The sequence below is a fragment of the Scheffersomyces coipomensis genome (assembly GCF_036884675.1).
Source record: "Scheffersomyces coipomensis strain NRRL Y-17651 chromosome Unknown DFJ63scaffold_8, whole genome shotgun sequence".
NCBI classification, from domain to species: Eukaryota; Fungi; Ascomycota; class Pichiomycetes; order Serinales; family Debaryomycetaceae; genus Scheffersomyces; species Scheffersomyces coipomensis.
Window position 1 is genome coordinate 317,261 of NW_027042899.1, and position 14,637 is coordinate 331,897.

Genomic DNA, 14,637 nt, shown 5'->3' on the forward strand with positions numbered 1-14,637 from the left:
GTCACTATTTGTTAAAATATAAATTTAACGACCTAAATATTTCTTTTCAAATGGACGGACTAAATTATAACCTATAAACGCAAACACAATATTTAATTCAAATGAGATATCTCCTCCGTAATCACCTAATTTCCTTGCAATTACCCCAACATACCAAGTTTGATCCATACATAATACAGTTGAAACAATTCCAAAACAAAAGGCTACAACTCCAGCAATTCCGATTGGTAAGGTCTGTCTATCATTAAAATTAGTTACATCATACCCTTTGAATCCTTTCCTATAAATGAAATGTTCTGTTAATGATATGCCAAGATAAATTGATATATTATAACTTATAATAGATAAAAAATTTGACATAGCAGCTGCAAATACATAATAGGCAGGAATTGATAAACCTAAACTTAAGAAATTTCCTAAGATGCACCATACTAATCTTGGAATTTTAGCTAATTTTGACCACATACATTGAATTGAAACAGATAATGAATAAGATGCAGGTAAATTGTTAGCAATTCCTGATAATGCTAATAAAACCACTGCGAATCTATAACCTTGATTAGTATTACCTCCACAAAGAATTTGGTAAACCAACCCCCCAACTGAACCAGATTCAAATGCTTCACTATAATCATCATTAGTGAAAGTACCCATAGCAACTGCTGCTCCTAAAATAGCTGCAAAAATTGTTGGTGTTGAAATTCCAATAACCATAGCAGTACTCACTTTCCAAGCCGGTGTATTATGAGGCATATAAACAGTATAATCAGCTGCAGTTGAAGCCCATCCTGCTACAAATCCAAAAATAGTAGAAATAAAACTTAATATATTACCTGCTTTCGTAGCCGATGAACCTTCCATTGTACCCCAAGTAAATGAATGAGATTGAGAAAATTTAGCAATTAAAATTAAATAAATTGCAAAATTTGGTATCCAACTATACCTTTCATAAAGATGAACTGCTTTATAACCAAACACGGATAATGTACAAGTAATAATCACAAAAATAAGACAACCTGCCCAAGGAGGCAATGGACCAACTGCAGTTAAAAGTTGAACACAAGGAATTATATTAATAGCATTCCAACCGATACATGTAATAACATTTAGTAAGGCAAATATTCTTCCCATAATATTTCCTGTGAAATATCTTGACATAATTTGTTGTCTTAAACCAAATCTCATCCCAAAAGCACAAAAGAATCCTACTGGTAAAGCACCAATTATAGACCATATAACAATGACTATAACTGAAGTTTTAAAATCAAGTCCAAATGAAGTTGGACCTAAAGCACCAGTTGATAAAGCTGATATAGCTAAATTTGGGGATAAAAACATAAATAAAGGAGATAATAAACTATTATCTACTCTTTTGTTTTCGGGAACTCTTTGAACACCTCTAATTTCAGCATTAAATTTTATCAATGAAATTATTAGGCTCTTCTTCCTCAAATAAATCTGATTCATTGGCAGAATTCACTTCATCTGAAATAATGACTTTTCTTCTACATGTTGTAATTTAGACATCTTTTATAACTAAGTTGTATGTATTGGTATTGAATCGTAATTATAAATTCATAAATTGAAAAGCATAAATAATATTTTATAAAATAGAAGCTTTTTTATATTATTTAAATTGTTTAATTCATGGGATCAATGCAAGCCTAAATAATAATTTGGGGAAAACATCTTTCAGGAACTGATAAGCGTTATACAAGACAAAATTTTAATTTAATTTGTGAAACTTGTATAATGTATAATCAAACCTCAAACGGCTTATAGTTCTTAATCTTAATTTTTTGCAGTAAAAAGATAAATTCCGTCGCGGAATAAATTTTAGGAAATTTTATGCGGTTCCAATGGAAGAACTCTGTAATGGAATAATATTTGTGCATATTTATAGTAATCTTTAATTAGAAATTTCAATTATATAAAAGTTAAAAAGCTACAACTATCAGTATTATTATCGAGAAAGCTGATTAGGTCTAATATCCGTGAATATACAATTTCATCTAATACTTGTAATCAAATCGATATAGTTAGAACAATTAAGAGATAAGAGTAAGGTTCAAGATAATACGTACACCGCTCATGTCCGATAATTACATAAATAACTTTGATAATCAATTAGAGCTATATGGAAATCTGCTATCTGTCTTTTGATTATTTATAATTAAGGACTACATTTAGGTTTCGATTATACTGTGGTTTGTGGTTCCGTCTAAGTGGAGCTGTTATTATTACATTCCCAGTTTATTGATGCAATTGATGTAGTCACCATAACATTTGAGTCAAGTATATTTAAATGGATAATCACATTAGTTTTCTAGTTGTGAGTTTTGAATGTATCTGTAGTCACGCTATAACATAGTAGCCATATCAGGCAATTCAATAATACATTGCCAACTCAGCCACATATAAAATCCAAATGGTGACAATCCACTTTTGAGTCCAATATGTCAAAACTTTGTGCAACGGTCGCAGCTTACAAACTAATTCCATAACAGCTCGTAAATAGACTATAACCAAAATTATATAAAAACTGAATAAATCCCAATTGTGGATTTAACAATTTTAATTACTATATATTGACTCTAGTTCGGTCAAATCAAGCTCGGACTTATGCGAAACAATCAGTTTATAATTCACATATCACGACACAATCTATTTTTATATCTGGTGCTACTGGTTATATTGCTCAACATATTATCCTTCAATTGTTAGCTAGAGGTGATAAAGTGGTTGGACAAGTTAGACTGGCTGCCAAAGGTGATTCTTTTGTAAAGGATTTCAACAATAAGAACTTTTCTTATGAAATTGTTAAAGTTTTAGAACAAGAAGGGGCTTTCGATGATGTCTTGGCTAAACATCCTGAAGTCACTGTTTTCATTCATACTGCTTCTCCTGTGAATTTTGATATTGAAGATAATGAAAGAGATATTTTAATTCCAGCTATTAAAGGTACTAAGAATGTACTTGCTTCGATTAAGAAATCAACTCCTCAAATTAAGAGAGTTGTCGTCACCAGTTCTGTTGTTGCCGCTGCTACCCACTCTGAATTGGAAGATCCAAAATATGTTGGTGGTGAAGACAGTTGGTTGCCGACTACTTATGAAGAAGGTAAGTCTGCTGATGCCCAAAGTGCTTATGCTACATCAAAGAAATATGCTGAATTAGCTGCTTGGGAGTTCGTTAAGGAAGAAAAACCCAACTTTATTTTATCATCCGTTTTACCAGGTTATGTGTTTGGTCCTCAAGCTTTTGAATCAGGACTTGAAAACTTGAACCTTACAGCTGCTGTTGTTGCCAATGCTTTGCAATTAAAGAAAGACGATGAAGTTCCTATTTTTGGTGGTGTCAGTGTCGATGTTCGTGATATTGCTTTAGCTCACATCTATGCTTTCGATAAAGAGGAAACTGCAGGTAAGAGATTAGTTGGTTATAATAATAGATTCTTGTTTCAACAAGTTGTCGATGTTATTAGAAAAAACTTCAAAGATTTAACTGATGTTTTACCTGTTGGTAATCCAATTGCACCTGATCACTTTGATACTTATAATCCATTTGTTGATGTTGAATCAAGAAAAGCTTTAGGAATTGATTATATTCCATTTGAAAAGACTATTGTTGAACATATTACTCAAATTTTAGACCATCAGAAGAAGTAAACACAATTCTTTATTACATTGCATGCATTTATTTGTCCTTTATAGATATATCTAGTTTTTCCTCATTTAATAATAAGATTATTGTTTCTTAAATACAGTGTTTTCCATTAATGATAAGATCATTTGTAGACCGAAGGTGGTGTCCTTTCAGGAGCCACTTTAATTATCTCAATTGGGTCGAATTTGATGAACAACAATTACAATTGTCGTAAAATTTTAATTACGGAAAAGAAATAGTCATTCAAAAGCATCAACCCGTCTGACAGCTGTAATTTATCTCCACACTCTATCTTTAAATTTATTTTTATGGTCCACAGTTGCTATTTAATCGGATTTGTTCAATAGTTGAAACAGGTGCAGCCTTTGCGGTTTATAAATTGTGGGGCTTATAAATCGACGCTTACTTTATCAGTTTCTATCGCAATAACCGTTTTTGGAATTAGACATTGAAAAAGGCCCTTGGCACTCCGTTTACGTTGCAAAATGATATTAGCACAGTGGTATACGAAAATTGTTAAAATACTATAAAAGAGAAGCAAATTTCATCATAATTTGCCACTAGTACCAGTGTTGGCAGTATAATTATCAATTTTTAATACTTCTCAAATGACTGCTCAAACTGTTTTCATTTCTGGTGCAACTGGATTCATTGGTCAACATATTATCCAGCAATTGTTAAAAAAGGGATATCACGTTGTTGCTCAAGTTAGACTGACTTCAAAAGGTGATGCTTTAGTCAAGGATTTCAAGAGTAAGAACTTATCTTATGAAATTGTTGAAGTGTTGGAACAAGAAGGTGCTTATGATGAAGCCTTAGCTAAACATCCTGAAGTTACAGCTTTTATTCACACTGCCTCTCCTGTTTCATTTGACGTTGAAGATAATGAAAGAGATATTTTAATCCCCGCAATTGCTGGTACTAAGAATGTTCTTGCATCTATTAAGAAATCAGCTCCTCAAATTAAAAGAGTTGTCGTCACCAGTTCTGTTGTTGCTGCTTCTACTTTCTCAGAATTAGAAGATCCAAAATATGTTGGTGGTGAAACTAGTTGGTTATCAACTACTTATGATGAAGGTAAATCTGCTGATTCTCAAACTGCTTATGCTGTATCTAAGAAATATGCCGAATTAGCTGCTTGGGAATTCGTTAAGGAAGAAAAACCCAACTTTATTTTATCAACCATTTTACCGGGTTATGTTTTTGGACCTCAAGTTTTTGAAGAATCAGTAGCAAGTTTAAACCTTACTGCTGCTTTTCTTGCTAGTGCCTTACAATTGAAAAAAGATGATCCAATTCCAGTTGCTGGTGGTCTTAGTGTTGATGTTCGTGATATTGCAAAAGCACATATTCTTGGATTTGAAAAGGAAGAAACTGCAGGTAAGAGATTAGTTGTTTCAGCTAACAGATTTTTATTTCAAGAATTTGTTGATATTATTAGAAAAAACTTCAAAGACTTGGCTGATAAATTACCTGTTGGAAATCCTATTCCAGCTACTTATTATGATCATTATAATAAATATGATGATACAGAATCGAAAAAAGCATTAGGCTTTGAATATATTCCATTTGAAAAGACTGTTGTTGACCATATTAGTCAAATTTTGGATTATGAAAAAAAGAAATAGTCTGTTTTTCTGGTTTATAGTTTTTGTTTAAGTTGATATAGTTTTTGAGAGAATATTACAAATTAAATTATGCAAGAATCTGTAGATCATCAAACCAAAATAGAAAATCATCCAGGGGAGGGGTTTACAAACCCTTACAGTAATAATAGTTCGTAAATGAACTGGTCAACATGAAAAAGGGGAAATTACACCTTTTGGTTTAACCATGAATAACTCGCTAAAAAATAAACATGTCCATAATTAGATTTACGCTTCGTAAACCATTGATTCCCATGACTATATTTTTTGGGATGGTGACAATCCAATTTAACTGATCAATTGCAACCGCTGCGGCTTACAAATAAATTCCTGATTTATCATCAACCGCATTTACCTAATTCGGTTTTAACCTTGAAAATAAGACCGAGTATCAGTATAACTAAGCATATTGCAAACTAGTATATACTGGAAAACTATAAAAGGTGATTCAATTTCACAAATAATTGAGTTGGAATTCATATACCATCATTACTAAAAGGTCATAGCTTAATATATCATAGAACAACTCATAAATCAATTCACATATAACATTAAAATGACTTCAGAAACTGTTTTCGTTACTGGTGCTACTGGTTATATCGCAGGACACATCATCTTGCAATTGTTAAATAAAGGATATAAAGTGGTCGGTCAAGTTAGACTGGTTTCCAAAGGTGAAATACTAGCTAAAGAAGTTAACAACGCCAATTTCTCCTATGAAGTTGTTGAAGTTTTAGAGAAAGAGGGTGCTTTTGATGAAGTTTTATTAAAACATCCTGAAGTTACTTTATTTATGCATACTGCTTCTCCTGTTCAATTTTCTCAAGTAGACCATGAAAAAAATACCTTGATTCCTGCTATTAATGGTACTAAGAATGTTCTTGCTTCTATTCATAAAGTGGCTCCTCAAATTAAACGTGTTATTGTTACTAGTTCGGTTGTTGCTGCTGCTACATTTGCTGAATTAGCTGATCCAAACTTTATCGGTGGTGAAGACTCCTGGTCATCAATTACTTATGAACAAGCTAAAACTAATGATGCATCTACCGCCTATGCTGGATCTAAGAAGTTCGCTGAACAAGCAGCATGGGAGTTTGTTAAGCAACAAAAACCTACTTTCAAATTAACCACTGTTTTACCAAGTTATGTTTTCGGTCCACAGGCTTTTGAATTCGGTGTCAAAGACTTAAATCATTCATCTGAATTCCTTGTTGGTGCTTTGAAATTAACTAAAGACTCTAAAATCCCAGCTGCAGAAAGTATTTGTGTTGATGTTCGTGATGTTGCAAATGCTCATGTTAAAGCTCTTGAAAGTAATGAAGCTGCTGGTAAAAGGATTGTGGTTTCCAATAGTAGATTTGTTTATGGTCAATTTGTGGATATTATCAGAAGAAATTTCCCAAATTATACTAAACAATTACCATTTGTTGAAACCTTACCAAGTGATTATTTTGCTAATTATAACAGATTTGGTGACTCTGAATCAAGAAGAATTTTAGATATTGAATATATTGATTTTGAAAAAACTATCATTGATCACATTACTCAAGTTTTAGCATTTCAATTTATCCAAGTCTATTAGTTTATAGTGTTTATTATATAGCTGTTGTTTAGAAATACATTAAAATTACTGATTTATACTGCGAAAAATCCAATTTGTATGTAAACCTCCTTTGAGCGAAAATAATCAGAGATGAAAATTGACAGGATAAAAAAAAAGGTGAAGAGTTTCTATTACAGGAAATATCATTGATTGATTGATCTAAACTAACTAGACCCCAAACTACCATCAACATGAAAGGGATATGACTCGGTATGATAATGAAGAATCAGATATATACGATCGAATAAGGATAAAACCCAAACTTGATCGATATGTTCCTCCGAAGAAAACAACAACTCCTATAAAAGTGGCCGATACATATATTCCAAAGACCAAAACCGTTGCGCCAGTTCCAGTTCAAGGCCTTAAAGTACCGTTACTTAATTACAACGATGCAGATCATGGTGATGTGGAAGATGGTGATGAATATGAAGAAGAGGTCGAACCTCGAGAGATGTTGCTAAGTGAAAGGGTTCAGTTAATGACTGAAAAATTAAGACATATGGATAAAGTTACCCACCTTAGTCCAAGTAGTAGTACAAATAGTACCAACGATAGTAAAATCAATATTAAAGTTATTTCCAATAAGATGATATTTTTAAAATCGGTTGATCTAATTCAAACTAATTTCGATCAACTATCCCCATGCATAGTAACATTATTCATTAAGAACAATATTGATTCCCAAGGGGGGTTAACTTTACATTTATTTAAACTATATCTATATGCTGTTCAATATTTTCATCAAGATTATTTCAATCCCAATTTAAAAGATCAATTTAAGTTGATATTAACTCAATTAATTATCATTAATGATAATATAAATCAAGAATTTCAGAATAAGTTTGTTAAACGGACTACAATAAAGGACAATTATATGAATGGTAATATTATTAAACAACCTATACGACGAGAAATCATTAAAATCAGCATACCAACCATTATCTATAAACGATTAAACATACCGTCATCATCAGTATCAGAAAGCTAATCTTTCTTGTAAATTATTCCAAAATCCATTATCATAAATATTAATCAAATCATTTGCCACTGATTTTATCTGAGTTAAGTGATATGAAGATATATTATCTTCCTTTATCAAGATTCGATCATCAGTTAAACTTATATAGACATGTTGATTAGTATTATGATCAAATATTTTCTCAATATAGATTTGATTATCCACTAATGGAGTTGAAGATTTATATAAGGTTCCTAATTTAACAAGATATTCCACATCTTGCCATTTATCTAATTCATTAGTGGTAACTCCTAAATAGATATATCTAACATGTAATAATGTAAAACTGATAGTTATTAATGAAAATATAATACAGATTATAAAGAAAATCCCGGTAATTTTATTCGCATCATTAGATGATTTAATTAAACTCCAATATGATTTCTTCCCCCATCTAATAAATTGATATTGTAAAACTTTAAAGGTTAAGATTGTCCCTCCAATTAATAAATTTATATTTGATAATAAGAATAATATAAACCATTTAAAGTTATTTTGGCCCACACAATTGTTTAACCAAATGCAATGATGATCATATAAAGGATAACATTTACCACAAGTATTGCAATGTTTAGACCGAGCAGGCTTTAAGATGAGACATGTTGAACAAGTTCTATTATCAAAAAAGATTAATTGATTATTTTTAAAAGTTTTATAAGTTTTGGAATTTATAGGACCAGGAGTAACGAAAATAGCTAAAGTAGTAGCAATATAAACCAAAGCAATGGTTGAATCTATATACAAGTTGATTAAAGTTAATGCTGATGATTTGGATGAATATAAGGTAGTTAAAGTTGGATAAGTATTAATGAAAAATAAACTTACACATAAGGTCACCACGAAAAGATACCCAATCGGTACTATCCAATTGGCATATGATTGTAATTTATTATCAAACACGGTATAATTAACATAATTGAATGATTGTTGACCATGATTGAGAAGTTTTGTTAAGAAAGTTTTCAATTTTTGGAGTGGCGTATTTCGGAATGTAGGTAAATCAGCAAATATGATAATGATGGATATGATTGAAGCTATGATGATAATGTATAGAAACAAGTAAAACACTAGATTCATCGTCCTGTGTATCTACCCCCAGTAATAAAGTATCTCTGGGTTGTAAATGGTACGTAGTCTGTTTGTTATCAAGTGTCAGGTTAGACCCAATTTAAACCAAAATAGGAAATTGTCAGAAAATTTTGAGAACACAGTTTTAAATTTTTGATACTGAAATTGAACCCTGTTATATTCAAATCTATTCATCAAACAACAGCAAACTAGCAATGTCAACATCACAATTGGTACTCATAGAGGAGGAAATCAGTGGTATCAACAGTTTATTGAATTCTGTTCCTTTTTCTCCTGTTGTTGACGAAGATAATCAAGAATTCTTTTTAGGTATCTATAGATTAAGTTATGATCAATTAATTGAATTAAACAATTTAACCTTCCCAATCGATTCTAATAAGTTATTGAAGTTGGGTATATCATTAGGGAATTTATTAAAGACTTTACAAAGCGATGAAGAGCAAGAACAACAAGCACAATTATATCAACAACAACAACAACAGCGAGAACAAGAACAACAACAACAACAACAACAACAACAAGAACAACAACATCTGTTTCAGGAAGTAGATGAATCATACGAGTTTGATGGAAGCACTACACCCACCCGTAATTCATTCATGGGAAGTATTAGGAAAGTCAGTAAACAATTACCTCCTACTCCAACATCCAATAGTCAAAGTAGTCCATTCTTAAGTGATGTACCACCAACTCCACCTCCAAAACCTCATATTATAAGTAGTCCAGTTTTAGAAAATGGCGCCTTTTCTTCTCGTAATGGCAGTATAACTAATACAACTACTGGGCAATATCCCATGTATCAAATTAAATTCATTAAGAATTTATTAAATATCTTAAAGAATTTTGATGTGGGTAATATTAATAATAATAATGAGAATTTAACATCTCCTACTACCCCAACTACATTACAAAGACTTGGAAGTAAGAATTCATCATCATCAAGTTTATCAACTCAAACTACATTACCATCAATCAAACCTGGATCGAATGTTAGTCCTATTAAATTAAATTCTCGACAATTATTAATTGAAAAATTAGAAATTAATATTAATTTAGATACATTATTTACATATAAGATTATATTTAAATTATTATTACAAATTTTAAATATCATTCATGCTAATATTGTTAAAGTACGTCCAGCTTCAACTCCATTATTAGGAAAAGAATCATCATCATCATTATCACATTCATTTAATAATAGTCATGATGAAACATCATCAATATTTTCCAGTAATTCAGAAACAGCACGAATCCCATCACAAAATGGACATACAACTCATTATTCTGGAGTTGGAGATTATATCTCGGTATTAAATCAATGTTTATTAAGAATTTCAAATGGGATAACTAATCCATTTAAACGATTTATATTCATGGAATTAGTTGAAAATAATGTGCAACAAGATTTTAATCAAGTTTTATCAATCTTAGCTTGAATGTATGTATGTGAATTATCTTATTTTATTATTTATACCTTTGTAACAATAAACAAATCGTACCTTACCCTATCCTTTCTTTATTATATAAACCACCAATTTGCAATTCGTCTCCAAATTAAATGACTAAACCTCCTTCCTAAAATTTTCCCAATAACAGGAAACATAATTTGATTAACCAAGAGTTTGACTTGATTTATACTTTCTTCCCAATGTTCTTGAGCTGATAATTGATATTCATCTTCTTCACTTGAAGAGTAATCACTGTCATCAGCATCATCTTCATCATCATCATCGTAATAATCTTCATTATCAGTCGGTATTTCTGCCGTTGAAGGTGGATAGTTTAGTATTTCTTGTAATCTCGACATATGTGACATGGTTATAGGGAGTTGTAATAGGATCAATTGATCTAGTGAATTGAATGGTTAAACTTAAACGACGGTTATGGATGATTTCGCCTTCATTTGTGGTTTATGAGACAACACTCCAACTTTTGAAATGAAATTTCTTGTCAAAAATATTTCTTGATTTGTCGCGACAAACCTTTCAACTTTTTCGACAAATCACTTATTTTTGCGACATAACATTTGCATCTTAAAAAAAATTTTAATCCTTTACAAAATATGAATAAATAAAAATGTGATAGATCTACTTTTGATTAATGATTAGATTGTGGAGATCAATCAACATACTTAATAGAACATATACTAGATCTCTCACATCATCATCCACATATAGCAACGTCATCATGAGTAACGGAACCGTATTATCCAAAATAGATGAAATCAAGGTTGATGATTATGATATTATAAAAGAAGGGAAAGCACAAATCTTAACTCCAAAGAAGGATCAAGTATTTTATAATCCGATTCAACAATTCAATCGTGATTTATCCCTCATGTCAATCAAAGCTTTCATTCAATTACGTCAAGCTCAACATGATGAATCTCAAGATGAAAAATCATCTCCTCAAAAAAAGATTAAAAAATTAAATAAAGTTAAAATCTTAGAAGCTTTAAGTGCTACTGGTTTACGTGCCATTAGATATGCTAAAGAATTAGATGGTGATTATGATTTAATCGTCGCTAATGATTTATTACCGGAAGCTGTGAAATCGATCGATAGAAATATTCAATATAATGAAGTTACAAAGATAAAATCTAATCTTGGAGATGCTATAAAATATATGGCTCATGCTGATATTAAATTCAATATTATTGATTTAGATCCTTATGGAACAGCAGCACCCTTCATTGATAGTGCGATTCAATCGATTGAAGATGGTGGAATGTTACTTGTGACCTGTACTGATGCAGGAGTATTAGCTGGATCAGGATATCCTGAGAAATGTTTTGCATTATATGGAGGAAATAATTTTGGGAATTCATTTATTAATAATGAAACCAATCATGAAGTTGGGATAAGATTAATATTGGGGATGATTGGGAATATAGCTGCTAAATATAAAAAATCGATTGAACCAATGTTAAGTTTATCGATTGATTTTTATTTTCGATTATTTATAAAAGTTAAAACCAGTCCTCTTGAAGTTAAACAATTATCATCCAAGACTATGATAAGTTATGGATGTAATGGATGTGGACATAAAGTGAATCAATATTTCGGTAAGATTAAAGATGGCAAGAAATTCCAATATCCAAAATCAGTGGGACCTGGAAGTCAATGTGAATATTGTCAACATGATTATAATATTGCCGGTCCAATGTATGGATCTAAATTACATTCAGAAGAATTTATTGAAAAAATATTAGAAATTAATAATAATAGTGATAAGGCAATTTATGGAACTACAGAACGGGTTAAAGGGATGTTAACATTAGCCAAACAAGAATTAGATGAATATAATCCTCCATTTTATTTCAATTTAAATCATTTATCATCATTATTCAAAAGTCCACCGATTTCAATTGATCAATTTGTGAAAGCGATTGGAAATTTAAATCATATTGGTAAATCAGGATATCAAGTAAGTTTAACTCATGCTAAGAAAAATTGTGTAAAGACAGATACTCCTTGGGATATTATTCTTCGAATTAATATTGAATGGTTAAAACTTTCAAATCAAATCATTTATAAAGAATTGAAACTGAAGGAAAGTTTAACTGAAAAGGAAACCATTAAATTACAAAAATTAACTGAAGATATCTTCTATAATGGGAATTTAAGTGAAACTTCGATTGGGTATAAGATTATTCAATATTTTAATCAACATAAAGATCAATATGAATTTAAAATTGATTTTGAAACAGAGAATGAATTAAGTCAATCCATAGCTAAATTAAGAAAAGTTAAAATGGTTAGATATCAAGAAAATCCAACCAAGAATTGGGGTCCAAAATCTAGACCATCATCAAAGTAGGTGTATATATATATAATTTATAGGTAAAATAATAAAACAAGTGTATTTACCAATAAATTGGTCACATGTTATGTCTTCTGATTTTTGTCACGTGTGTTTTCGAAATTTTGAAAAATAAAAAAAATTTTGCGGTCTTTTTTATTTTTCTGGTTTTATTCTGATTGGATTAATCACCACGTTGCTATAAAAAAAATAAAAAAACACTATCGAATAGGGGTTGGATTTTTAGTACTGTAATATATATCCAGTTATCTAATATGATTATAATTATCAACCATTAAGATGATACTTCGTTACTACCACTGTAAGATATAAAGCCTTTATAGCTTGTAATTAAGTACCTAACTATTAGATTCATCTGTCATTCATACATACATACATTTCGTAGCGAGAAAAAAAAATTTTTATTTTTCAACCCTTGACTCACCAAAAGATTACAGTTATTCACATGTTAACAAATTAAAAAGTATATTACAATAAAATCAAAATAGCTAAATTATAAAAATAAAACTAAATAGTAAGTAAGCGAATGAAAAGGTAGTTAGCTTCAAGTACTAATATCTCAATCAAATACATAAATTATTTCTTTAAACTAAAATTGATTATTATGTCTATAATATTAAAAAAAATTTGTGTATTATTATTATTAGTACTAATATAATGGATAAGATAAAGTTATTTATCAAACTCCAAGATATATAAAATTGAATTAAATATAAAAAATGGAATACTTTTTTGAATAAAAAAGTATTAAAAAAGTAAACTTCTTATTGTTGTTGTTGTTGTTTGTTCTGTGATGAATGGAATAAAAAAAAAGGATTTTTTAAAAATATACTATATTATGCTATTGATGAATTTACTATTACAATGAATGGAATCATTAGATTCCATTTTGAATTTAGTAAACTTAGAATAATAAAGCAACACCAGCAGCAGCAACAGCACCAACTAAACCAGCAGAAGCTAATTGAACAGAAGCAGCACCGGCAGATGAGGTGGTGTTTGAGGCATTAGAAGCATTAGAAGCATTGGCAGCTGAGACAGCAGAAACGGCAGTTAAAGCAATGATGACAGATTTGAATTGCATTGTTGATATGAGTAGTTATATTTGATGTCTATAATAATGTCTATTAAATGAAAGGAAAGAAAAGAAAGAAGCTAAAAAGAATTTTTTATAAAACTAAAATTTGGAAATCAATTTAAATTGGGAAATTGGGTGATATATTTATATTAACTGAGAACTCTGTAGAATTTAAAAGAAACTGGAAGAAACTGGAAAGAAAAAAAAAAAAAAAAAAAAAAAAAGAAAAAAAGAAAAAAAGAGATGGCTTTAGGAGGCTATGAGGTTGTGTGCAGGCGCTATCATTTTAAGATATTACTTTTCCTAATTGGGAAAAATATATACATATTGCTGGGAGAAAATCATGGTTGTATACCGGAAGTTAAAAAAAATTTCAATCGCCACACCACCACGATAAACTGATCACAAAGACACGTATTAATATTGTTGTAGGGTTATATACAGGTATGACTCCTATATATTTAATTGTTTTTTTTTTTTTTCATTCATTTCACGTCATGATGAATTGCAAAAATAGATTTGAATTAAATTAAATTATATGGAATGGAATGATGAAAGAATGACGATTATTATTAGTCATCGTTTATACAAAGCAATACGTAAATAAACAAACAGATGAATTAATAATAATAATAATAATAATATGACGAAGTGTCTGACTATACTCTACCTTTGTTTGCTAATACTATATACTAGAGAAGGTTTCTCC

The 14,637-nt window shown here is 30.2% G+C and overlaps 8 protein-coding genes across 8 annotated transcripts; 5 read left to right on the forward strand and 3 right to left on the reverse strand. All coding sequences in view use genetic code 12, as the record gives it.

Moving 5' to 3' along the window:
* Positions 1-24: 24 nt before the first annotated feature.
* Positions 25-1,467, reverse strand: DFJ63DRAFT_337675 (permease for cytosine/purines, uracil, thiamine, allantoin-domain-containing protein; the record flags this gene model as incomplete). The annotated part of the gene is made up of 1 exon (XM_064908588.1): positions 25-1,467. The coding sequence occupies one exon, from the start codon at positions 1,465-1,467 to the stop codon at positions 25-27; it is 1,443 nt and encodes a 480-aa protein (XP_064759682.1).
* Positions 1,468-2,456: 989 nt separating this feature from the next.
* DFJ63DRAFT_337676 (protein induced by osmotic stress) lies at positions 2,457-3,668 on the forward strand (the record flags this gene model as incomplete). Its single annotated transcript, XM_064908589.1, has 2 exons — positions 2,457-2,469; positions 2,614-3,668. 2 exons carry the CDS (start codon positions 2,457-2,459, stop codon positions 3,666-3,668), a joined length of 1,068 nt encoding a protein of 355 aa, XP_064759683.1.
* Positions 3,669-4,274: 606 nt separating this feature from the next.
* Positions 4,275-5,294, forward strand: DFJ63DRAFT_315596 (dihydroflavonol-4-reductase; the record flags this gene model as incomplete). The annotated part of the gene is made up of 1 exon (XM_064906575.1): positions 4,275-5,294. One exon carries the CDS (start codon positions 4,275-4,277, stop codon positions 5,292-5,294), a length of 1,020 nt encoding a protein of 339 aa, XP_064759684.1.
* A 287-nt stretch (positions 5,295-5,581) lies between these two features.
* DFJ63DRAFT_248363 (protein induced by osmotic stress) lies at positions 5,582-7,394 on the forward strand. The gene has a single exon (XM_064904380.1). It carries the CDS (start codon positions 5,869-5,871, stop codon positions 6,892-6,894), a length of 1,026 nt encoding a protein of 341 aa, XP_064759685.1. The 5' UTR covers positions 5,582-5,868; the 3' UTR covers positions 6,895-7,394.
* Positions 7,395-9,116, reverse strand: DFJ63DRAFT_248364 (palmitoyltransferase). Its single transcript, XM_064904381.1, has one exon. The coding sequence runs from the start codon at positions 9,011-9,013 to the stop codon at positions 7,895-7,897; it is 1,119 nt and encodes a 372-aa protein (XP_064759686.1). The 5' UTR covers positions 9,014-9,116; the 3' UTR covers positions 7,395-7,894.
* On the forward strand, positions 9,117-10,506 carry DFJ63DRAFT_248365 (uncharacterized protein). The gene has a single exon (XM_064904382.1). It carries the CDS (start codon positions 9,220-9,222, stop codon positions 10,462-10,464), a length of 1,245 nt encoding a protein of 414 aa, XP_064759687.1. The 5' UTR covers positions 9,117-9,219; the 3' UTR covers positions 10,465-10,506.
* Positions 10,506-10,986, reverse strand: DFJ63DRAFT_248423 (uncharacterized protein). The gene has a single exon (XM_064904383.1). It carries the CDS (start codon positions 10,842-10,844, stop codon positions 10,548-10,550), a length of 297 nt encoding a protein of 98 aa, XP_064759688.1. The 5' UTR covers positions 10,845-10,986; the 3' UTR covers positions 10,506-10,547.
* Positions 10,987-11,215: 229 nt separating this feature from the next.
* Positions 11,216-12,847, forward strand: TRM1 (tRNA (guanine26-N2)-dimethyltransferase; the record flags this gene model as incomplete). Its single annotated transcript, XM_064906576.1, has 1 exon — positions 11,216-12,847. One exon carries the CDS (start codon positions 11,216-11,218, stop codon positions 12,845-12,847), a length of 1,632 nt encoding a protein of 543 aa, XP_064759689.1.
* Positions 12,848-14,637: the final 1,790 nt, after the last annotated feature.